This window comes from Colletotrichum scovillei, assembly GCF_011075155.1.
Source record: "Colletotrichum scovillei strain TJNH1 chromosome Unknown Contig00003, whole genome shotgun sequence".
Classification (NCBI taxonomy): Eukaryota; Fungi; Ascomycota; class Sordariomycetes; order Glomerellales; family Glomerellaceae; genus Colletotrichum; species Colletotrichum scovillei.
The window spans coordinates 3,861,682-3,884,113 of NW_023336261.1; the positions used below are offsets into that span (position 1 = coordinate 3,861,682).

Below are 22,432 nucleotides of genomic sequence, written 5' to 3' on the forward strand. Positions count from 1 at the left end.
GAGTGCCGGATGCATAGGTGCAAACGGCCAGTGGGCGAGTAATGCACCGACCGATCGGGGCAGTGGGCAGACCGGCCTGCACAGCAGGCCTGGTGGCTGGATCAAGCAGGCAAGGTACCTGAGGGACCAAGGTGCTGTAAAACACTGTAAAACCAGCAGGCCGGGGAAGGTGAATGAGGGCACCTGGTTGGTCAGTCACCGCCCACGCGTCCCACTCTTTTTCTGACCCTTCCCGCGCCTCGTCCACCTCAAACTGCTCCGTCACTTCAGAATCTTTTTCACGACCACCTGCTTCTTTGCGCAAACAAGCTCAACAACAAGCAACCGTCCGTCATGACAGCGTCTCGCGCGACACGCTGAAACCGTCCCCATTCCTTCTTTCTTCATACTAATACCAGGTCAGCGGTGACGCGGCCATCTTTTACTATTGTACTTTCCCACACCCCTCCTTCGCCCATGTATCTCTCTTCTTGATATTCCTTTTCCTCCGCAACGACGACAGCATGGCTGTCCACCTCACCCCGGCCCAGGTCGAGCTCATCAAGCAAGTCTCCCGCGCTCTTTTCTCGACTGTAATATGTGTCAATCGCACTGCTAACCTTGTCTCTCTAGCTCACTTGCGCCCGACGACATTCCGATTAAGCTGCGATGCGCCAGCTGTAGCAAGCCCGCTGTCAACGCTTTCCGCCTTCCCTGCTGCGAGCAAGCCATCTGCGAGACTTGTCAGTCATATGGCTCTTACTTTCGCCTCCACGTGCAGCTTCTGACCAATCTTTCCAGGCCAAAGTTCTCTCCCATCATCCTGCCCCGTTTGCGAGCATTCGCCCGTGTCCGCCGACGACTGCACGCCGCTCAAGTCGCTCCGAACCACCATCAAGGTTTTTATCCGAACCCAAGAGAAGAAGCGCGACGAAGCCCGGTCGAAGAGTGCAAAGGACTCAGCGCCCCCTACTCCAATTGATGCGAAGCCCAATGCGCAGATCGCTGGCCCCGATGAGACCCCTGCCGCCGATACACCTTCACAACCTGCTGCGATCCCTGACGAGCGCGAAGGGAGCGCCGTTGCCCAACTTGCGCCAATCGAAGATGCCAACACGGCCGATGTTGCGGATGCAGACGCCAACGCGGCACAAGACCAAAACGTTGGTGTTCCGATGACGACCCTGTCAGTATGACATTTTGCTAACCAGTCGGTCAGGATGCGCCTAACCACGACGAAGAGCCTACCATCTCTAAGGGAGAAGACGACGATGACGAGACAGTCATCATCACGGGCGATGAGACCGCGGCCGATGGCAGCAAATTAGTGAGACCTCAGGAGGAGGAGGGTGCTGCGGACAACGACGGCGCAGAGGGCGACGACGCGAATGCGAGCGGCAACGCCAATTTCAACGGAATGAATGGAGGCAACTTTCAGAATATGAACTTCACTGGGAACGGTGACTTCAATCAAATGCAGATGATGATGGCCATGCAGAACGGCATGGGCTCCAACTCGTTTGGCAACTTTCCAATGATGGGTAAGCCATTCTTTTACTTTCCCACGTCACTGGCTGAAGCTAACCGCACCAGGTATGCCAGGAATGGGTATGGACCCAATGGCGATGCAGAACATGTACATGAACGGCGGCTATGGTGCTCAAGGCATGGGCATGGGAGGCTTCAACGGTGGTTTCGGCTCAGGCTCCAATAACTGGAACGGGCAACAGTCATGGAATTTCGGCCAAGATAATTTCAATTCTGCTAATGCTGCTGGCATGGGATCTGGTGACTATGGCAACTATAACTCAGGATTCCAGTCAGGGTACAATCAAGGTAATTATGGCCACCAATTCAATGATTACCGCCGCAACAATTACGGCAACCGTGGACGAGGAAGGGGACGCGGCTTCTACAACGGTGGCTATGGTCGAGGCGGATACCAACAGTATGGCGGCTATGGTGACCAAAGCCACGCGCAACAACAGTATGGAAACAACATGTACGGCCAGGGGTCCGAGGAGGGAACCCGCGCCGCAGGAAATGTTGACGAGTTTGGCCGCGAGCGCCCAAATGACCAAGACGCGACCTCCAATGCAGGAGGCGGCGACAACGCAGAGAACGGTGACGGGTCCAGACCCGCGGACGAAGGCGGGGACGAGCAGGGCCAGGCGGATCAGGAGAACGCTATGAATACAGACATGGCACAGGCATCCGGTGACTACTCTGCGTACAACGGGAACGGCATGCCGGGAGGTTATGGTCCTCAAGGATTCGCGCCTGCAGCTCCTGATGTTCCTATAAATGCTCCGACAGGTCCCAAGGCTATGCGTCAGGGCTTGCCGAATACAAGTTTGCACACCTTGCGAGCGCGAGGATACGTTGTCCCTGATGAGAGAGGCCGACAATCGTCGGTGGACGCACTCGCAATTCAGAGTCCCGTCGTGGACCAACAGCAGCAGCAGCAGCAGCAGCAGCAGCAGCGATCCAGAAGTAACTCGTCGACGCGCACCAAGGATAAGGACAGGAGCCGTCGCCGAGATGCGAGTCGTGATCGTGAGAGAGAACCTGACGTCAGGTCGGAGAGAGATCACGGCGCAAGAGAACGAGATTACTCACGCTCACCTTCACGCAGCAGAGACCAGAGTCGCGAGCGCAAGAGCGAGCGCGGCGGCGGCGACCGAGATCGGGATCGTGACCGCGGCGACCGCCACCGGCGCCGGCGCAGACGTTCGGAATCGAGATCTGTCGTTGACGATCGAGACGATGAGTATCGTCGCAGGAAGCATAAGAGCAGAAAGCACAACTCACACAATGACGAAGACGACGTCAAGTCCCGTTCCAGAGACGACGGCCACGAAGAGAGGTCCAGGTCGGCGTCGCCCAGCGACTCGAAGCGGTCTAGCCATAGGAGCCGCAGAGACCGCGATGAGAAGCGCCGCGATCGGGAGAAGGACAACAAGCACCGGGACGACGACTACGACGACTACCACAGAAAGTCCAGCCACCGCTCGCACAGAGAGAGGGACCGCGACCGAGACCGGGGAGATCGGGACAGAGATCGGGAACGCGAACGTGATCGCGACTACGATCGTGATCGGGACCGCAAGGACCGCGACCGCGAGAAGGATCGCAAGCGCGACAAGCACCGGGACCGGGAACACCGTCACCGCAGCAGCCGGAAGCAGTCAGCCGAGCCGCCCACGCCTGTCGACAGGGAGTTCAACCCGCCCACCGGCCCTCGCAGCGGTGGTTCCGGTCTCGAGATCAAGGGCGTGGGCTCAAAGTCCGGCAGGTCGTCCGACAGACAGGACGGCGGCGGACGCCGAGACTCCCAGGCCTCGGTCAACAGCAAGTCCGCGCCCAGCGTCCCTACGAAAGATGCTCACGCCCTGGAGCGCGAGGCACGGAACCGCGAGCGTCTGCTGAAGGAGACGCAGCGCATGGCTGGTCTGGCGGGGTTGGCAGGCGCGAAACGCAGCAGGGATGAGAGTAGCGGAGGAGGAGGAGGTGACGACGGCAAGCGGAGCCGGCGAAAGGGCCGCCGGAGCGAGGCTATTAGCATCGACGAGGAGGAGGAGCGGATGCGCCGCATGGAAGCTGAGCGCGAGGGCAGTCGCTGGGGCTAGAAGCCCGGCGGTCGGCCTCGTGCTGGTGCTGGTGGTGCTGCCGGTTCGCGTGCGACGGAGGAGACGATTGGCAGGCTTGGTCGTCACAATGTTCGACCTACCAGGTCTCGGAGGGCGGATAATCGCGCCGATTACTACTGAGCCAGGAGAAGAAGTCAACTCCTGCTTAAAGGCTTGAAGGGAAGACTCCAGTATCGCGAGTCGGGGTTCGCTCTTCTGACTATTATCCCGGCTCAATTGGCGAACCTCTTTTCCGTTACGAGGAAAGGCTCACTCTGAAGAAATGGAGGAGCAAAAGAGCAAAAGGGAAGAAGGGGCGATGGCGGGTTGTGGGACCACACAAAAGGTAGACTTATTACGCTTCAGTAGCCGGCATGGGCTGTTCTAGAGTCTCAACACAACTCTTTGACATGATGAATCTTCTCTTCAGTGACGCGTAAAGTGTATTGCAATCTATCGGGTGTTGATTGAAGCTACCTATCGAGGAGCCACCGGAATAGCGAGCTCCGCTCAAGAAACCCCTTCTCCTTGTGCCAGTCGTCCACCCCTATTTCAATTCCCACGATGCTTTCCAACGCATCTCACCGGTAGTATGTATACTCTGTAAACTGCTTGTGATCGCTATTCTATTACAACTCCTGCTTGGGCTTGGGCTCCCTGAAGCGATATGGCCGCCGAGGATTGTCGAGAGCCCCCAAGGCCTCCCCTTGGCAATCTCTATTGAACTCGAAATCGATCAGGCGAAACTGAACAGTTACCGAATTTTGAGGGTCATCGATCGAATAGAGAGTTTGAATCTGTCGTTTCATGGCGAACCAAAGGTCTCCGTCGGATACGTGTGCGAACTCGGGGGTGTGGCGAGCCTCTGCCCAGCCCGGCAGAGGGTTGGATCCTGCTTCACTCATTTCGTCCCATGCCTGTTCGACCAACAGTTCTCCGTCTTCTACAAGCCAGGCGCGGGTGGTCGCAATCGTGAGTGATCTGAAGCCGTGTCTGAAGTCGGCGGGTATCGACAGTGCCGCGAGGGCTGCGCGAAGCTCAGCTCTGTGCCTCACAGGCGTGCGAAGGTCGCCGTATGGGCCCAGTCTCTCCAGGCGTCCAGTAACGGCTCCTCCGAGGTCGTAGGGTTTAAAGAGGTAGGCCCAGCTGCCGGTTCGGGTCTCTGGACGACAGAGGCCTTGGATATAAATGAGAAAGTCTGTGTGTTCATGAATATTTATAAACCGCGTTGCAAGTCGTCCATCAGCCGACTGGTATGGCCTCTCTGGATACTCAAAATCCGGATACTGGATACTCGGGCAAGCCAGTATTGGGCTAATTTGCATTCTGGGACTGCGTTCGTGATCGGCAGAGGAGCCATCAGATAGTCCCGGACAGCTGTTGAGGCTCCAATCTGATGAATCGTCATCTGACATGGGGAAATCAAGCGCTCCTTCGATGTCACTCAACGCGTCGTCATTGTTGTTAGACACATAGGGGTCTCCGAGTTCTGGACGTCGGCCGGAGTAGAAAAAGTAGATCGGTCGTCGTGCGCGTGCGAGATCGATATCGCTTGGTCCTTCCCTCGGCGGCCGGGGCATAGGTCTCAGAGATCTGAGGTACTCCGCTGCGTGGGCGTCGCGGGGTTGCGGGCAGTCTACACATTCAATTTCTCGGTGTTCCAAGCATCGGATGATGAATCGAGTACCCTCGCGTGGACGTCTCATCGTGTACACTTCCTAGTTTTCGACTGGGGTCCATCGGGTGTCCGATGATCGCGTGGACGCGGAAAAGCCGGTTGGGACTGACATGATGTATGTATGTGATGGGTTTGAATAACGTATTTGCTGAGTAACTCGAAAGGGGCATTACTTGGCTGGGTTGTCTGGGTAGTTGCAAAGAGAAAACCAGTAAAGGGTGATGATGTTGGGCGAGGAATAAAGATGGCATTTCTATAGTAGAACTTGCCGGTCAAGTTTTCAGTCGGCCTGTGGTCTTACCTTTGGAAACACCGTAGGCATTACCTACCTCGTGTAAGTCAGAGGAACGACCATTGCATACTCGCGACCCTTCCCAATATGAGGCCATCGTAGTTTGACATAGCTGGTGCGGCAGGAGCGAGAGATGAAGCACTTGGTAAGTTAGGCATGGAAAGTCCCATGCCAGCCTTTCTTGTATTCTTTCCAATCGCCAGATCTTTAAGCTACTTCTGTCAGAATGGACGGGCCGTCACACGCCTAGCATCTAGCTCGAGCCTTCAAATCTTGAGATATGACTGTTGCGTGAGCGAGCTTGACTACATCTCCAAACACAACACAACGATAACGTCCGCTCTCACCAGGGAACAGCCCCATCTCTGTCAGAAAACGTTCCCGAAACAGCACTCCCCTCCTCCAACGTAGCCATCTCCACAATCCTCTTCGCCCCCAACTCAGTCGAAGCAGCGCCATGGCTAGCCAACAGATCCTTCCCCATAAACGCCGTCAGCTTCGTCTCAATCAGCCCCGGGCACACGGCATTCGCAACGCCCCCGTCGCCCTTCAGCACCCTGGCATAGCTGACGACCAACATATTGACCGCAGCCTTGCTGGCGTCGTACGCCTTGGCCGCGACGTCGTAGAACCCCGCGCTCCCGTCCAGGGCGGCGGCCATGGACCCCTTGGTAGAGCTGACGAAGACGATGCGCGGGAACCGGGCCTTGCGGAGCAGCGGGAGGAGCGCGTCGATCAGGACGGCGGTGCCGACGACATTGATAGCAAAGGTGGACGTCCACTGCTCCCGCAGTGAGAGGTTGTCGTTCATGTCAAAGTGCGCGCCGGCGTTGTTGACGAGGACGTCGAGCTTTCCGAACGTTTCGGAGATGGAGGCGGCCGCTGCGAGGATGTCGTTGTCGGATGTGAGATCGAGTTGGATGGCGGACGCGGAGAGGCCGCGAGACGTGAGGGCATCGGCTACCTCTTGGCCTGCTTTGAGACTACGAGACCCGATGATGACGTGGTAGTGGTGAGCGGAAGCTAGGATTTCGGCAGCGGCGCGGCCGATGCCGCCGTTGGCTCCTGTGATGAGTGCGACTGTCTGGGAGTTCATGATGCTGGACTATTTGATGATGCGATGTGAGCGTGGTGACGAGAGAAATGTGCAATACTCGTACAACCTCATCGCCTTTTATGTGTCAGGTTCTTCATATTTAGAAGTATCGTGATACTTGGGAATGAGCTCGAATGATTCATAATGATGTTTCTGCATAGAGAAAGTAAGTAGAATTGCGAATCAACGTCTCACCAGCCTCCAGTGATAAGCCTCAAGCTAGATGCACGGTCTCGACGCATTTGACCTATCCAGAAGAGGTCCTATACCAAGCCATCATCAGATAAGCAGGCGTTCCGAAAGCTCTCCTGGATGCCCTGCCCGCTTGGCATCGTTGGACTGAAGAAAGTGATTGAAAGGACTCCTCTGTACACGGAAACCGAAACCGAGATCCGCTTTTATATACGCTGGGTCTAGTAGTCTTCCCGGATGACTCTTCGCCGCCGGAGCCAAGACCAGGGGTACCGGACGGAGTCTCACAACTATCCGGCCGCGCTCGATCCGCTTTTGCGGCCCTTTCATGTGCAAAATGCCGGCGATTTCAATTGGCGCTGAACGTAATTCGCAAGTGAGAGACATCACACTTTAGAAATGATACAATGTGGTTGAGATGGGAATCGGGCACATGATCGCGGGATATACCTGAAGCGTGCTTTAAACCAAAAGTTGCAAAATCTGTTGTGTGCCTAGGCGTGGTTGTCAAAACAGATAACCAGCAATGGTGGCCTCTGAAGTGAGAATGTTGACGGTGTCTCCGGTGGTCGATGCTGTGTGACATACCTGACGAGGCGACACGGAATTTCTCGGCTGGACGCTTATGAATGAGCAACCTCTGTCGCGTCCAGTCCATACTGGGGCCAAGGATGGACTCAATGGGCCTCGTCAGGCAACTCGAGCACCGTCCGGTTCATTGCCTTCGTAGCGTATCGTAACCGGTTCCAACGATTAAAAGGGTAGAAGAAAAAGACTCGCATTTGCCACTGTAGTCGGCGGTGGGTATCTATCTAACATACTTGCTCATGAACCGCTTGTGGAAGTCGGAGCGCAGGAGATCCTATACGCAAGTCAGCAATCCCATCATCACACCAATTGCGCTCACCCATTATAGGGGTGCTTAGACCAAGAGCGGAGGGGGGGTCAATACTCACGTTGACAAACTCCTTGCCCTTGCCCTTCTCCTCCGTTCCCCTCGCCTGGTTCTTAAAAACGACATCGTCGTCCCACCGCCTCTTCATGTTGAAATCAGGCTTATTCAACAGCGGATTACCCAGCGCAATGTCCCTCTCCCGCGCCTCCTCCTCGATCTTGGCCCTCTCCTTCTCTTCCTTCTCCCTCTTCTCCGCCCTCTCGCGTCGAATCTTCTCCATCTCGCGCTGCAGCTCCGCCTCCTCGTCGTCGCTGTCCTCATCGCTATCGTCGTCGTCGTCATCGTCCTCTTCGTCGCCTTCCTCGTCTGAAGATGCGTCAACATCCCGCGACTCCTCTAATATCCTCCTCCGCTTCGCTTCAAAGTCCTCTTCTGCGTCTGCTTGCGACCCGGCCTCGAGGGCACGCTTCACGCCGCCCGATGGCGCGTCGGCATCGTCGTCCGCGGACGGGGGAGGCGCGCCGCCGTTCTTCTTGGCGAAGTGGGCGGCCTCGGCGGCGAGGAGCTCGGCTCTGAGGTCGTGGGATTCTTCGTCCGCGTTGCCGCCCTGGCCTGCTTGGCGGAACTTCAGTTGGGTGTGCGCTGGGAGGAGGCGTTGGTGGTAGGCCGGGCCGCGGAGGGCTTCTTTGCCTCTGGCCTAGAATGAATTATTAGTAAAAAATAATAATGGTAGTGGGAAAGCATGATGAAGAACATACCGGATCGAAGGTGGGACGATGGGCGGTGGTCATCTTGGCAGGTTGCGACGGGTTGTGAGAATTCAAGATTGGTGGATGTTGAAGGGGGCTGAAGGTGTTAATCTGCAGATTGACAATCGACGTTTGGTCCCCCCAGTAAATGCATGCGACGGGCGCCGCGCAGCTGGCAGAGTGGGTCCAGCTGCAGGGGAGGCGACACTTTAAGGCGTCGACCGCCCGGCAGAATTTTTGCAAGCGCCCCACCAATGCGATTGACCTCACTGAACACTTGCAGGTCACTATTGAGTCGATGAGATTCTCGGTCTTGAAATTGCTCTCATATTTTACCAATTTCAACCGCCAAGATGCCCAGGGAAGCCGAGCCGTCAGCGAATGAAAAGGCCTTTGTCACACAAGCTCTTAAGGAGAACTTGAGACTTGATGGCCGGGAATTCGACCAATATCGAAAAGTCCAGCTCACTTTTGGCGATGAGTATGGAGTGGCCAACGTCGAACTCGGCAAGACGAGGTCAGTCAACTCATATTATTCTCACACTCACTAAATCCAATCTTTGCTAACATCCATCGCAGAGTCCTCGTCAAAGTCTCCGCAGAAGTGACGGTCCCCTACTCAGACCGCCCCTTTGAGGGCGTCTTCCAAATCACCACCGAGCTCAGCCCCATGGCCTCCCCGGCCTTCGAGGTCAACCGCCCAACCGAGGCCGAGGTCCTCCTCTCCCGTCTCCTCGAGAAGACGGTCCGCCGCTCGGGCGCCCTCGACACGGAATCCCTCTGCCTCGTCGCCGGAAAAAAGGTATGGTCCGTCCGCGCCGACGTCCACGTCCTCTCCCACGACGGCAACCTCACCGACGCGGCCTGCCTCGCCGTCGTCGCCGCCCTGCGCCACTTCCGCAAACCCGACACCTCCAACGAGGGCGAGAGCCTCACAATCTTCACGCCCGCCGAGCGCGAACCCGTTCCCCTGAGCTGGCTGCACAGCCCCTTTTGCGTGACGTTTAGCTTCTACGGCGACGAGGGGGAGATTACGCTCGTCGACGCGAACTGGCTCGAGGAGCAGCTGCGAACGAGCAGCGTGACGGTCAGCCTGAACAAGCACGGCGAGATTAGCCAGATTTCCAAGCTCGGAGGCACCCCCGTCGAGGCGGTGACGCTGCTACACTGCGGCAACGTGGCGTTGCAAAAGGCAAAGGAGTTCTCGACGATAGTGGACGAGAGGTTGGCGGACGATGCGAAGCGGAGGGACAAGGGTGGTCTCATATCAGAGCTGCTGTCGGCGGAGAACGACAGAGTGGTGGACGCATAGAACACGGCCGGTCAAGCAGAGGAAGATTAACCAAAAAAAACGTAAAATGATACCCAGCCAGATACGCTCTCAGAAAGACCCATGCTCTGCAAGAAGAAGCGAAGTGACCAGCGTGGCTTCACCCGTTCGTCCCTTGACTTTGAGCCCCCAACTCCATCTACGCCCAGTCTAAAAAGAAATTCCCCGTGTACCATCATGCCTCGTAAATGACGACAAGCCAGCGACGACGTCTACCGCATGACCGGCGGCCTGGACTCCTTATTCCACTTCACCCTTGACCGCACCCACTCCACCGCCTCCTTGACGCCCGTCCCGGTCAGCGCACTAACAGGCAACACCCTCGAGTCGCGGATACTGCTCGCCTTCTCGCCCTCAAAGACCTTCTTCACGAGCCCCTCCTTGATCCTCACGACCTCGACGCAGTCCTCGCGGTCCTGCTTGTTGGCCAGCACCAGGACGGGCACGCCCTCGGTCTCGGAGTGCTGCAGCACGTCCTCGAGCACGAGGCGGCACTCGTCGAGCCGCCCGGAACCGTTGTCGTGCTCGAGGTTGCCGTCGCCAATGTCGGTCGAGTCGATGATGAAGACGATGGCGTGCGCCGAGGCGTAGTAGCTCTGCCACAGCCGGCGCAGCGAGTGCTGGCCGCCGACGTCCCAGATCTTGAGGTACATGTCCGGCAGGGATATCGTCGAGACGTTTTGGCCCACCGTTGGCACCGTCTTGAGTTTCGGGTCCGGATGCGACTCGAGGAAGAAGTGCTTGACTTGCTCGTGGAAGGTTGTCTTGCCGGCATTGTCGAGGCCGAGGAGGATGACGGAGTACTCTGTTGTAGAAGGGGGAGAAGATTAGCTATGGAGGCTGGCCGTGGACAATGGGTTTGTGGTTCATCGTGCGCGTACCTTCTTTGCTGGTAGCTAGGAGGTATAACCCCTTGGCTAGGTGATACATGGCAGGCAAACGGCCGATGAGAGAGCGGCACCTGGTTTGCGACGATTTGAACGAGCGAGGTTTTGGGGGGATCGTTTGGGGACCGGGACAGGTGGAGGGTTTCGATGGCGGCGCAATTGGCGGGATGTGGATGGAGGAAGTGGATGGAGCTTGTCCACGCGAGCTGGAGCTCACACTTGCGTTGGAGCTTGTGCTGGCCTGTACTCCAGCCTGTAGCGCTGACACGCTGTCCGCTGCGTGGGTGGTGGAGGGTCATACAGGGGTTTCAGGGACCTCGAGCTAGTGGCCCCTCAGCCCTACGGGCCCGGACAGGCCCGGCTCGGTTCCTACTGCCTCCTCCACCGTCACCAAGTTATATTGGGTTGAGGACCCTGATGTCACACGACGTTTGTGTAAGGCAGATACTTCGATACCTTTCATTCTTCAAGTCTTGAAAGTGAGAAATTTCTGATGACAACAAACCCCCTCTCGACACTCTTCTGCATATACGAATATCCAACGTCTATCGCACTTATGTTGAAGTCACTTAGGTGCTCACTCACTCGACCCCAGAGTGCTGCTAACGCTTAGCTCATGGTCAACTCTCTCGACTTGGAAATCGCATAAAAGACGCAAACATGGGGACAAGTCTATTCATTCATGTCTATCATGAAATCTAAACACATTCGTGAACCCAACCCCAAGAACAGCTCCATCACCACCCGTCTCACATCTTTGGCGCAGCAGTCGCATAACCCTCAACAACAGCAGTCATTAACCGATTGGCAATAGCCGCCGGAGGAGGCAACCTCAGCCCGCCCTCCTTGTACCCCTCCGGCGCAGGCTCACCGAGCCCGCTAACCCCAAACTTGAGCGCGTCCCGCACTGTCTCGAGCGGGAACCACTGCGCGTCCTCCAGCTCGGGGTCGTTGCCGAGATCGATCGTCTCCCCGTCGGGTAGCGCCTGCGCGACGGCCCCAATCATCAAGCTCGCCGGGTACGGCCACGGCTGGCTCGAGTGAATCACCACCCGGCCCACGCGCACGCCGGCCTCCTCGAGCACCTCGCGTCGGACAGACTCCTCGATGGACTCGCCCGGCTCGATGAAGCCGGCCAGCGTGCTGTACCAGTTGGGCGGGTACCGCTTGGCCCGGCCCAGGAGCACCTTGGTGCCGTCCGAGGAGACGACGGCGGCGATCATGGTCGGGTCCGTACGCGGGAAGCTGATGTTGGAGACGCCCTTGCGGGTGGCGCACTCGGCCCGCTCGCGGGGCGTGTCGGAGCCGGCGAGGTCGGTGGTCGGGCACAGGCGTTTGTAGCCCGTGTTGCCCGACAGGGACGGCTGCCCGCACCCGGCGCAGAACTTGTTGCGCGTGTTCCAGTCTGCGATGGAACGGGCCTGGGCGTAGATGCCAGCTGACGGTTGTTTGTTAGTAAGTTACAAATGAACAGATTCTTGTGTGAGAGTGAGAGTCCTTACCATGATCCGGCTCGAGCGTCATCGGCCTCATTCCCTCGAGGAACTTGTACCCCTTGCTCGACTGAGCCTCGATAAGCTGGTTGGCGGCATCGGCGTAGGAGCCCTTGGGCGTCACGTCAACAGCAAACCACGGTCGTCCCTTGAGCCCCTTGTACTCAAACGGCACCTTTGCGCTCTCCTCGAGGCCCAGGAAGATGATGAGCGGCTTCGTGACCGTCGAGTCAAAGTTCTTGATCAGATCCTCCTCAGACGGGCCAAACGGGTCCTCAGTGGTGAGGGGCTTGACGTCGTCGTACGAGACGAACTGCACTCTCGTCGGGGCGCTGGTGAGGGGGCTGAGGTCCTTGAGGAGCATGAACTTGGTGTCCTTTGACTGGAAGGCGGACCGGATAAAGGTGTGGTCGGTACGCAGCCAGCCGACGCGGTTGAGGACGCTGCCGGCGAAGTAGTTGACGGTTTCCCGCCCGAACTTGCGAGACAGCATGGAGTCCGGGTCGTCGACTGGTGCGGGGAGGTTCCAAGTTTGAGAACCCATGCCGAGGTTTTCTGGGTTTCTGGCTCAAGCGGGCGGTGAAGCTATCGCGGGGTCCTTGGGTGTTACGTGGGGGGTTTCGGGGGGATGGGCGCCGATGTAGGATGTGTATGACGTATACTGCGTACCAAAACCAAACAAGGCAGTGAGTGCAAGTTTCTACAATAAGTTGATGTTAGAGAGACTGGAGGCGACTAAAAGCGTGAGATATCTGAAAGACGTGCGGCAGTGACGGCGGCGGCAACGGACTGGCCCGGCTGATTAATCAGTTTGACGATGGACGGCAAAGAAAGATGGGGGACGCCAGAGACGCAATGCGATGGATCTTTGGAGCTTGTCACGGTGAATCACGACTCGCCGCTGAGCTCCGATAAATGGAGCCCCCTCCGGCAGATCCCTCCTCCCCCACCACCAGGTGCGATGGAGAGATCGACTGGTCACTGAAAGGTCAGTGTCAGTGTCAGTGTCAGTGTCCGGACTTGTCACGGTATTCGGAGCTACTGGGCCTTTGCATTGGAATACCTCCATCATCATTGGGTATGGGGTGGAAGGGGAGCTTCTGACGGGGGCTCGGTGGACAGCTGTCAATGCGACATCTCGGATGGGAGAGTGAGATGAGGATGGATGCACTTAAGCTTATCCAATCGCCTTGGCCCCCGAAGTCGCCCACCCAGCAGTTCAGATCTTGCCGAGGTGCAAGGATCATGTTTAGTCATCATCGACTTCCTTTCACCATGACATGACATGAGAGACGGAGCTGTACAGCCATACTCCTGGAAACCTCGCACATGACAAGTATTCGAGTCTTCGAGGACAAGACTGGGAATTTGATCCACTCTACTCAACATAACCAAAGTTGGCAGAAATAGCATCTTGCTTGCTGATAATCTCCAGCTAACATGAGCACGAAGAAATAGGATCCCAGTTTGCGCAGTATGGCAATCTTGCCTCCTGCATTATGGTTGCTTTCTTTATTCAGGGTCGACTCAAGGTATAGCAAAGGCATCCTCCACGCACATTTTATCAGTCGTTTTCCCTCTTCATAAGCCAGGACATAAAGCCACTTAGTGTCTACGTTTTATTGATCTTTTCATCCTCTTCTCAACAGTACCCGTCGACGAATAGAATAAATTATCCTGACCGCCCATCAGCGACATTGCCAATATCACCTCCACTCCCCCAAGCTTTCCGATGATTATTGGTTTGTATTCCATCAAATGAGTCTGGCATTGTCAGCCAAGGTGCCGGCAGAACACATCACAACAGTCGGATCCACGAAAGACTTGCCACCCTAGTCACATCGACACCACTGCAAGACGTCCGGGACTTCATTTTTATCAATATGCCGTCTTTGAAGGCGTTTCTGCTCACTTGGAACCGCCATTGTGGATCACCATCCGATTCGATCTATCTCTTTGGTCACTCTCTATCAAGAAAGGTAACATCTAAGGGCGCTGGACCCTGACATCGCACCGAGTCTCCATTGCTTCTGATAAGGAAACTGGTGAAACAAGAGACGAGACACGTATCCAAGATACTCGATCTCGAGCTGTGAATGGAGGAGATAGATGGGAGAAGGTCATACTAAACCTTTGCCCAAAATGACCCTCCCACCCTCTTCCTCTTCGCCTCCCTCGCCAAGAAAATGAACACCATCCCCAGCATCAAACTACTCCCCGCAAACATCTGCGCACCCAAATACCTACCCCCCAAAGCAGACACCAACGCACCCGCAATCGGCGGTCCCGTCAACACGCTCACGCTCACAATCGTAAACACCATGCCGATGCGCGCCCCCTGCTTCCTCGGATCGGCCGTCAGCGACGCCAGCGCGGAGGGGAAGAGCGCCTGGATGCCGCCCAGCGCGATACCGCTCAACGCAGCCCAGACGTAGAGACCCGCCCGCGAGGAGGAGGAGGAGGAGGAGGAGGATGCGATGGGCAGCGCCGCCCAGCAGTACGCCAGCACTGCGGCGGCGCCGGCCGTGGGGACGAACATTGTCAGGTTGCCGACGCGGTCTGCGAGGCTGTTGAGGACGAGGCGGCCGAGGATGCCGACGCCGTTTGTGATCATGAGGAGGTCGAGGGAGGTGTCGTAAGAGGCGCCTTGGATGTCGCGGGCGTAGGCCGCGAGGAAGAAGAAGACGATGTACGAGGCCCAGAAGCACTGTCCAGTTCCAACAGAGGTCAGTATTCAGGGGTTTGTTACTTTGGTGACCACGAAGAGACGAAAGCTCCTTTCTAGGAGAATAACGTACCAAAGAGGCCCCAACGGCGTAGAAGGTATACTCCAACTCCCTGAACGCCGCCCACTCCACCAAGCTCCCCGTCTTACGAGGCGGCACCCTCGGCTTCAGACACGCCAGGGCGGTACCCAGCGCGGCAGCCTGGACGAACCCGAGCGTCCTCATCGTCCAGCCGAACCCGGCACGCGGCAACATCTCCCGAATGACAATGAGAAACACCACGCCGCCCGCCCCGCTCCCGCAGGCCGTGATCCCGATGGCGAAGGCGCGCCGCTTGGCAAAGTACGTCGATACGAGGGCGACCGTGGGACAGAAGAGGCACCCGTTGCCCAGGCCGACGCAGACCCCCTGGGCGAGCAGCAGCTGCCAGTACCGCGTGCAGGCTGAGGCCGCCAGGGTGCCCGCGACGACGAGGACGGAGCCGGCTGTCGCCACGGGGCGGAAGTAGCCCGCGTCCGTGAGGCGGCCGGTGAATGTGCCGATGAAGAAGAGGAGGAAGATCTCGACGGAGCCGATCCAGGATATGTCGGAGGGGCTGCGGTCGAGGGTTTGGATGTAGTAGCTCTGGAAGGCGCCAAAGGAGTTGATCATGCCCCTGACATTGTTCTTTTTTAGTTATTTGGGGGAGAAAGGTTTTGGTTTCTAGGATCATACCATGTATTCATAACGACGAGGAAGGTGCCAAAGACTGTTCAAGATGGAAAAGGTGAGTAATTGGAGCGTTCTCGGCGCAAGAACCTGAGGTCTTGATACGACTTACCACACAACCAAGCTCTTACTCCGCCATCAGGCGGTGGTCCAGGGGTTATGGTAGATCGTGAGGTTACTCTACTCGCAATACGACTTATCACACGATCAACTCCATTAGTTGACGGGTTTGGCAAAGTGGTCTCCTCGCCCTGATGATATGTGTTATACGTGGTAGAATCCCTCCGGCTGTCAGGGTCAGTCGATTCCAGCTGCAGCTCACTCTTGAAGCCGTGGTCCTCGAGGTCACCCGATTCGAGCTTCTTTTCATTGTTATCAGATCCGGCCGGTCCACTGACCGTTGTGTTGGACATTGTTCTTCGTTGATGCTGTCGTTTTTCTGAGCCCCGGATTTCAATGTGTATGATCTTGAGGCAGAATGAATAATAATCACGTCTGGCAAGATCTTAGAAAACCCGACGGGGGATGTGGAAAACCCTCTCAGAGGAGTAGACTGTGCCTTTCCCCCTCAGAACCGAGGATAATTCACCGGCAACTAACACCCGCTCCTGTGGCCCAAATTGGTCAGCAGAAACCCACGCCGACTGCGGGATTCCTTTCCCCTTTGAGCAATCTGCCTGGCATTTCGATGACAAATTTGGGTCACAAATAGCGCGATTGCTACAACATGTACTCGAGTTCTAAAAGCACCCCTCTTCCCAGAGTTTCAACACTGTGTCAATCGAGTTGGCCTGGCTGTAGACGAAACTTATTCAGGTAACAGCGTCTATCTTGGTTTCTTTACCACTTGTTCAATCCTTGATTGTGTCTGCTGGCCACAAGGCATTGGTGCTCAGGGGGTAGCGGCGCCAGCGTCATTAGTCAGCACGATCGTTCATTGCACAATCTCACCACCAAACTGCCAAGTGCCCAGCCACATTCCTTTTCCCTCTACAGGTTCTAGCATACGCTCTCAAATATCCCAGAAGTGGCTGTACAAGTTCACCTGTCCACAAAGAGGATCTTATACTGCTTTCTCCTACAGCACATCCGGATACATAACTAGCGAAGTCATGGACAGTGACGAAAGCAGGGGGCCGCCGAGGAAACGTCTACGTTCAGCACAGCCAACTCGTCGCGGGAGGTCTCGCGGTGCGCGTGGCGATTCCGTGAACCCCAACACTGCCAGAAAAGAGTCGGACGAACTCGATCAACAACCAAAAGAACGACAAGCACATGAACCTGAAAGCTCAGTTGACCCACGAGCGCTTCCTATCCCTGCTGCTCTGGAACGATACAAAGCTTGGAAAGGTAAGAAGTTGAAATGCACCAGAGCCTTGATAGTCTACCTACTAACAATGACATCGGGTAAAAAGAAGCCGGGGCACAGCACGATGAATTTTGCTTCATTTGCCGGCAGACCAAGGGTCTCACGTACTGCATCACTTGCAAGAGGTCGTATCACGAGTCTTGCAGGCCCGAGGAGAGCACTTACTCTGTCGTTGAGGGCAATAGTTGCTTCTTTTGCGAAGTGTGCGTGCACCGGAACTGGCACAAAGATCCCCCTTTCTTGATGCCGGAGATGCGGCCTTTGGCTGCTTCTTCATTACCATCGGCCCATTCGGAAACAGCTGAGGCAACGGGAGCTACACCCTCAACTATGGACACGGGTCGGCAAGATCTATCAAATTCTCGCCAAGTTCACCAGAATCAAGAGACAAATAGGACAACCGAGGCGTCTAAAGACACGCCCAGTACGTCCGCCAGGAGGACTCGTACCGCCAAAGCATCTCATTCCGCTGCGAGGGAGGAAACAGCCGCAGCCCCTTCATCAAGCACCACTCGCACCGGAATCACCCCCCTACCTCCGCCGACAACATCAGCAACAACCTCACGGGAGGATCCGCCCCGTGCCAGCTCATCCACAGCACGGGCACCAGCGGCGCGCAAATCCCGCTACACGACCCTCCCAACAGACGTCGACGCCGCGCTGCGGCTCCTCTACGCCGAGCTCGAGACGGCCCACGAGCTCCGGCACAAGGTCGGCGACGTCGAGGGCCAGGTCGCGCAGATGCAGCGGGAGCTACACCTGCGCAACAGCGAGCTCGCGGTGGCCAGGCGGGCGGCGGACGTGGGCCGCGTCTCGGCGTCGGAGATGGAGCAGCTTAGGGCGCAGGCTGCGCTGGGGGAGAAGGCTGTTGCCGAGGCGGATGGGTTGAGGGCGGAGAACAGGACGTTGCGCGCCGAGCTGGAGGCGAGTCGGGAGAGGCTGGTTGAGAGCGAGCGGGCGCTGGAGGAGTGGAAGCGGAAGCTTTCGGCGTTGATATCGTAGGAGGTAGGGCGGGAAGCGTGGGGGTTCGTGTGATGCTTTCGTGTGGTTGACATGCGTCATCGAAATTTGTAATCAAAACCTGTGTGCAGATATCTGGGGCGTTAAGACCAAGAATGGGTACGGGTATGGATATGGGAGTGTCTCATAACTCGTAATTAAGCAGACCATTTCCACCATGTTGGTCTGCTCCTGATTCTGGGTTGTGGATGGGGGACTTTGGGGACCGATCTTGACCGTTCATGTCGAGCGCGCCCTAGATTCCTACGCGAGAAGTTGAGTCCTGGCAAGTCAAAAAAGAACCTGCAATGACATTGATGGCACTTTGGGAGGTGCCTTGCACACTGTGTCGAGGGGTTTCCGGCCGAAGCTGCGTACGCCGAAACCGCCCCTGATACCAACACCACTTTGCTGACCAATTTCACAAAGCCAAGGAATATGGGGAGTGGGCTCTCCTACGTCAACGCCATTTGTTCTTCATCCCACCCCCGAACCATGGATCAACCTGCAGCATCACGCCGTATTCTATCCGACCGAGAGTCCGTTCCCGGTCCTGGTCCAGACAAGATAGGAGTTTGTTGTGATCGAACCCGCTTTGGTCTTGCGAGATTGGTCATCCAAGTTTGCTACCCCGCGGCAAGCGTGATTGTGACGACCCCTGTGTGAGACGATTCTTGGGCATGATCCGTCCACGTATACGTATTGCCGTGGTCAGAGTGAGGGGTGAAGGGATAAGAAAATGCGATTCACGTAGGGTGAGGCAGGTGTACTGCGGATGTTAAACGGGTCCTGCTCGGGACGTTCATCTAATCGGCGGGAGTTTTGTTGGCTGTAGTGTGTCACTGTGCCAGCGTCCGTGCGCCTACTCCAAGCCTGAAATTTGTCATCCGTCGTTCGACGCAGCTGGATGGTGGTCACCACCCTCTTGCTTCCTCATCTCATATAAAGAGTCTCATTAGTTTTTATCTGATGCTTGAAGTTGGAGCATGCTCTTGAATTCCACAGGAGTCTAGATTCAGGTTTCCAAAATCCCCAAACTGAAGTATCCATCCCAAATAACATCACCACCATGGCTCCCCCCACCACAGCAATCGTCCTCGTGGACCCCTACAACGAATTCCTCCACCACGAGGGCAAAATATACCCGTCCGTAAAAGAATCACTCGAGGCGACGGGCACAAACGACAACCTGCGCACCCTCGTCGCCGCGGCGCGCAAGCAGAAGATTCCCATCTTTTACGCCCTGCACAAGACGTGGAAGGAGGGAAACTATGCCGGGTGGACGCACCTCACGCCGTCGCATAAAGGTCTGGCGGCGGCCAAGGGCATCGCGGAGGGCAGCTGGGGCGCGGAGATCTTGGAGGGGCTTGAGCCGGATGTGGTGGGGAACGGGGACGTTGTTGCGAGTCGGCATTGGAATAACAGGTGAGCTGCAACTTGCGAGGGGTTTTGGGGACCTTGGTCCAGGGAGAGATTCAAGGTAAGTCAAACCCCCCACTTCCTGGCACCCCCCTGTTTCTGGCACCCACAAAAACGATGGGATCACAACCCAACCTCCTCATTACTATTAACTATTGATCCTCAACCACACCCACTACAATACAACTGCCAGCCTCACTAGGGCATTCAGAGTCGCTGGATTCAGCCGTAATAACCTCCTTTTCACCCGCTTCGATTTGAGCCCGATGGATATCCCTGATGTTCGCAAACTTCGTGTTGGGATCGATCTGAACAGTCTTCCTCTTCCTAACTGCAGCGTTGGTAACTTGAGCCCTCAGGTGAGCCAGCTGCTGCTGGGCAGCTGCCAGTTGCCAGGCCTGCTCTGTGAAGCCTTTTTTCACCTTCCTGAACAGCAGCCGTTGAGTGCTGGTATCATTGTCGAGTTGGGTGTATAAGTGCAGTTGACCGCTGAGCTCTGCCAGCTTCCTGGGTGTCGACCAGACCACTGCAGAGGAAGCAGAATCCCATGGCTCAACAGGGTAGTTTGTTGACCATTATGGCATCGCTTTTGCCCCGACTGGTTGGTTTGGGTGTGGTGGGCTTAGCAGAGGCTCAGGTAATACCATAGGGTTCATCAGGGGCTTAACCATCGCTACAGGGTGTAGACCAGTCCACTTCCCACTTCTGATGTTCGAGACTGATAGACCAGCAAGTCGAGCCTTCTGGTAACAGTCCAGGAAGTTCCTTTTACTATAATGGTAGAGTCGTTCCATTGAGACAAGTAACCGAGCTCCTTCCGATAGGCTGACTTAACAGGGCTGAAGACAGACTGGTCAAGTGGCTGGAGGACATGAGAGTGTGGTGGTAAGAACAGTAAATGGATATTGTTAATATAGCAATTCCACATGAAGTCTGTCGTCGTATGACTCCCATGCCCATCCACAATCAACAGTCGAGCCTCGCCCTCAGCCTCGGGCATAGTCTGTGGGATAAACACCTTCTCTAACCATTCAATGGCAGTTAAGTCTGTAGTCCAGCCATTATCTGTTGCTGTAAACTCCACCCATCGTATGGAACCAGATGTAATGGAAACCACTGTTGTTGGACCGTCTTCCTTGAAAATGATAAGAGGACGAAGTGCCCTACCCAAGGCTGAGATACACTCAATGATAGAGACCCATGCCCTCGACCCAGGTTGTTTCTTGCGAACAGACGTCGTCTCAGCCATGCCCAGCACTAACCCATTAGCTCCTGACCCTCGAGGATGCCAGTCTCATCCATATTATATCTGTTGGCTGGTTTGATGTCCTTGATCTCAGGGATAGCAAGGAACTTAAACCAGTTCCTAATGACCTCAGTAGATGCCCCATTAACGCGTCTAGAATCGATGGAACGACTTCTCTGAACCTTAATGATAGGGTTCCTTCTCACGAAGGCATAGATCCAGCCTTTTCTAATGGTTTGGTATCCCCAGCAGCAGCCAGAACTCGCTCTGCGAATTCCTTCACCTGTTGGTGCGTTGGTGCGAGGCCCAGCGAAGCCTGAATGCGAACCCATTGTGCCAGCTTACTCTCCTGGTCAGAGACAGCCTCTGCCAGTCAGCAAAAGCCACTTTCCTAGTCTGACCACCTTGGAGACGTAGTTGGAGGGTTGATCGTGGTATCCCATACTCCAATGAGGCTCTCTTTTGACTCTTGCCGTTTGAGATGTCCTCGAGAGCCTGACGAAGCTGATCTTCGGTATATTGAGGCATTAGATATAGAAGAAGGTATGTGCAAAAAATGAGCCCATTTGGACTCGAATTGAAAATGTTGTGATAAAAGGAGGTTGGGGGTGGGCATTGCGTTGTGGTGGATTTTCGCGTTTTTGTGGGTGCCAGAAACAGGGGGGTGCCGGGAAGTGGGGGGTTTGACTTATCGAGTGTTGATGTGGTACAGCGGATTTGCCAATACCGATTTGAACTATCAGTTGCGACAGAGGGGTGTTACGCACCTCGTTATGGCGGGCATGATTGCCAACACCTGCCTCGAATCCACGGCGCGGGACGCGAGAGAGCTGTAAGTAAATAACGGTCACAAGAAAACATGGGATCTGAAGAGAGGATATGGACTGACGATGCGTGCTTCGACGGATGTGCAGTGGCTTCCATGTTACCCTTTTGTGAGTGCTCCATGGCGTTGCTGTGTGTGTAAGTATTCTTCTTTTGCTGACAAAAGGTACACAGATCCGACGCGACTGCTGGGTTCAGCACTGAGGTGAAGGATGCTGCGACGAACCTCATCTGGCCGTTGATTGTGGAGAATGTGACGACGGTTGGAGACTGGGTTCGTGAGAGTGAGTCCAAGGCCTGAGGTAGCCGCATAGCCTAATACATGGGTTGGGTGTGATAAGATATGCAGTGATGAGCTAGCAAAACGACTGCATTCAGACACCATTCTCGTAGGTACCCAGTGATCGTGCAAGTTTTGAGGTGGAAAAGGTGCAGACAGCGACAGCCAAATTGGTCAGCAACGAGATGGTGGAGGTTCGTACCTCTGATTAGGTAACGAGATGCCTGTCTTTGACCTTCCGTCCAGTGGAGACGAGTCCAAATCCGAGCTTGCGCCGGGGTTGAAACTAATCCTCCGAATCAAGTTACGGTCTTTCGATATAGGTACTCCAGGTAAGCTTCCACTGTGAGGAAATCTGGTTAAGATTCGGCAATGAGGAGGGAACGTAAGACGCCTCAGCTGACGGCACTCCCTTAACATTAGGTACACGTGGTGTAAAGTGCGAAGAAGGCCTGCCTGAAAGTTAGGCGAAGCTGAAATGCACACCCGGACAGCTTGAGCAACACCAAGGACGGCCAGCTAGGTAAGCACGTAAGGTACCTGCCGATGAAAAAAAGTGGGCGTTTCAGCGCATGGTTAGCGCTCGATTCCCCCGCATTTTGGATTCCCTCTTCCGGCTTGGTCAGTGACGTCGTGGCCA

The 22,432-nt window shown here is 55.8% G+C and overlaps 8 protein-coding genes across 8 annotated transcripts; 4 read left to right on the top strand and 4 right to left on the bottom strand.

Moving 5' to 3' along the window:
* The first annotated feature begins 199 nt into the window (after positions 1-199).
* Positions 200-3,981, top strand: HER10_EVM0003807 (pre-mRNA-splicing factor 38B). The gene is made up of 5 exons (XM_035473471.1): positions 200-544; positions 613-722; positions 781-1,142; positions 1,199-1,520; positions 1,573-3,981. Exons 1-5 carry the CDS (start codon positions 504-506, stop codon positions 3,606-3,608), a joined length of 2,871 nt encoding a protein of 956 aa, XP_035335863.1. The 5' UTR covers positions 200-503; the 3' UTR covers positions 3,609-3,981.
* A 1,940-nt stretch (positions 3,982-5,921) lies between these two features.
* Positions 5,922-7,003, bottom strand: HER10_EVM0010085 (short-chain dehydrogenase; the record flags this gene model as incomplete). Its single annotated transcript, XM_035479555.1, has 1 exon — positions 5,922-7,003. Exon 1 carries the CDS (start codon positions 6,672-6,674, stop codon positions 5,922-5,924), a length of 753 nt encoding a protein of 250 aa, XP_035336448.1. The 5' UTR covers positions 6,675-7,003.
* Positions 7,004-7,422: 419 nt separating this feature from the next.
* HER10_EVM0007558 (Cwf15/Cwc15 cell cycle control protein) lies at positions 7,423-8,608 on the bottom strand. The gene is made up of 3 exons (XM_035477111.1): positions 8,520-8,608; positions 7,823-8,458; positions 7,423-7,728 (listed from the first exon to the last, which is right to left on the bottom strand). The coding sequence occupies exons 1-3, from the start codon at positions 8,550-8,552 to the stop codon at positions 7,675-7,677; spliced, it is 723 nt and encodes a 240-aa protein (XP_035336229.1). The 5' UTR covers positions 8,553-8,608; the 3' UTR covers positions 7,423-7,674.
* A 220-nt stretch (positions 8,609-8,828) lies between these two features.
* On the top strand, positions 8,829-9,822 carry HER10_EVM0002435 (3' exoribonuclease family protein; the record flags this gene model as incomplete). Its single annotated transcript, XM_035472146.1, has 2 exons — positions 8,829-9,027; positions 9,090-9,822. Exons 1-2 carry the CDS (start codon positions 8,864-8,866, stop codon positions 9,820-9,822), a joined length of 897 nt encoding a protein of 298 aa, XP_035335745.1. The 5' UTR covers positions 8,829-8,863.
* Positions 9,823-9,848: 26 nt separating this feature from the next.
* On the bottom strand, positions 9,849-13,333 carry HER10_EVM0001727 (putative NUDIX domain-containing protein; the record flags this gene model as incomplete). The annotated part of the gene is made up of 5 exons (XM_035471465.1): positions 12,230-13,333; positions 11,481-12,165; positions 10,722-10,963; positions 10,105-10,645; positions 9,849-9,990 (listed from the first exon to the last, which is right to left on the bottom strand). Exons 1-5 carry the CDS (start codon positions 12,762-12,764, stop codon positions 9,849-9,851), a joined length of 2,145 nt encoding a protein of 714 aa, XP_035335679.1. The 5' UTR covers positions 12,765-13,333.
* Positions 13,334-14,345: 1,012 nt separating this feature from the next.
* On the bottom strand, positions 14,346-16,067 carry HER10_EVM0013077 (riboflavin transporter MCH5; the record flags this gene model as incomplete). Its single annotated transcript, XM_035482447.1, has 4 exons — positions 14,346-14,927; positions 15,019-15,601; positions 15,661-15,694; positions 15,767-16,067. 4 exons carry the CDS (start codon positions 16,065-16,067, stop codon positions 14,346-14,348), a joined length of 1,500 nt encoding a protein of 499 aa, XP_035336725.1.
* Positions 16,068-16,659: 592 nt separating this feature from the next.
* On the top strand, positions 16,660-18,025 carry HER10_EVM0012933 (uncharacterized protein; the record flags this gene model as incomplete). The annotated part of the gene is made up of 2 exons (XM_035482308.1): positions 16,660-17,004; positions 17,070-18,025. Exons 1-2 carry the CDS (start codon positions 16,767-16,769, stop codon positions 18,023-18,025), a joined length of 1,194 nt encoding a protein of 397 aa, XP_035336712.1. The 5' UTR covers positions 16,660-16,766.
* A 1,066-nt stretch (positions 18,026-19,091) lies between these two features.
* Positions 19,092-21,813, top strand: HER10_EVM0011284 (isochorismatase hydrolase; the record flags this gene model as incomplete). The annotated part of the gene is made up of 3 exons (XM_035480720.1): positions 19,092-19,447; positions 21,400-21,519; positions 21,687-21,813. The coding sequence occupies 3 exons, from the start codon at positions 19,092-19,094 to the stop codon at positions 21,811-21,813; spliced, it is 603 nt and encodes a 200-aa protein (XP_035336559.1).
* Positions 21,814-22,432: the final 619 nt, after the last annotated feature.

What these genes read in the sequence shown, in the direction of transcription:
- HER10_EVM0003807 (XM_035473471.1), top strand. Translation starts at nt 504, where the DNA reads ATGGCTGTCCACCTCACCCCGGCCCAGGTCGAGCTCATCAA. An exon ending in GCCCAGGTCGAGCTCATCAA is followed by an intron (nt 545 to 612) that starts GCAAGTCTCCCG and finishes TTGTCTCTCTAG; the next exon opens with CTCACTTGCGCCCGACGACA. An exon ending in ACGCGGCACAAGACCAAAAC is followed by an intron (nt 1,143 to 1,198) that starts GTTGGTGTTCCG and finishes CCAGTCGGTCAG; the next exon opens with GATGCGCCTAACCACGACGA.
- HER10_EVM0007558 (XM_035477111.1), bottom strand. Translation starts at nt 8,552, where the DNA reads ATGACCACCGCCCATCGTCCCACCTTCGATCCG. An exon ending in ATCGTCCCACCTTCGATCCG is followed by an intron (nt 8,459 to 8,519) that starts GTATGTTCTTCA and finishes AATTCATTCTAG; the next exon opens with GCCAGAGGCAAAGAAGCCCT. An exon ending in AGGGCAAGGAGTTTGTCAAC is followed by an intron (nt 7,729 to 7,822) that starts GTGAGTATTGAC and finishes ACTTGCGTATAG; the next exon opens with GATCTCCTGCGCTCCGACTT.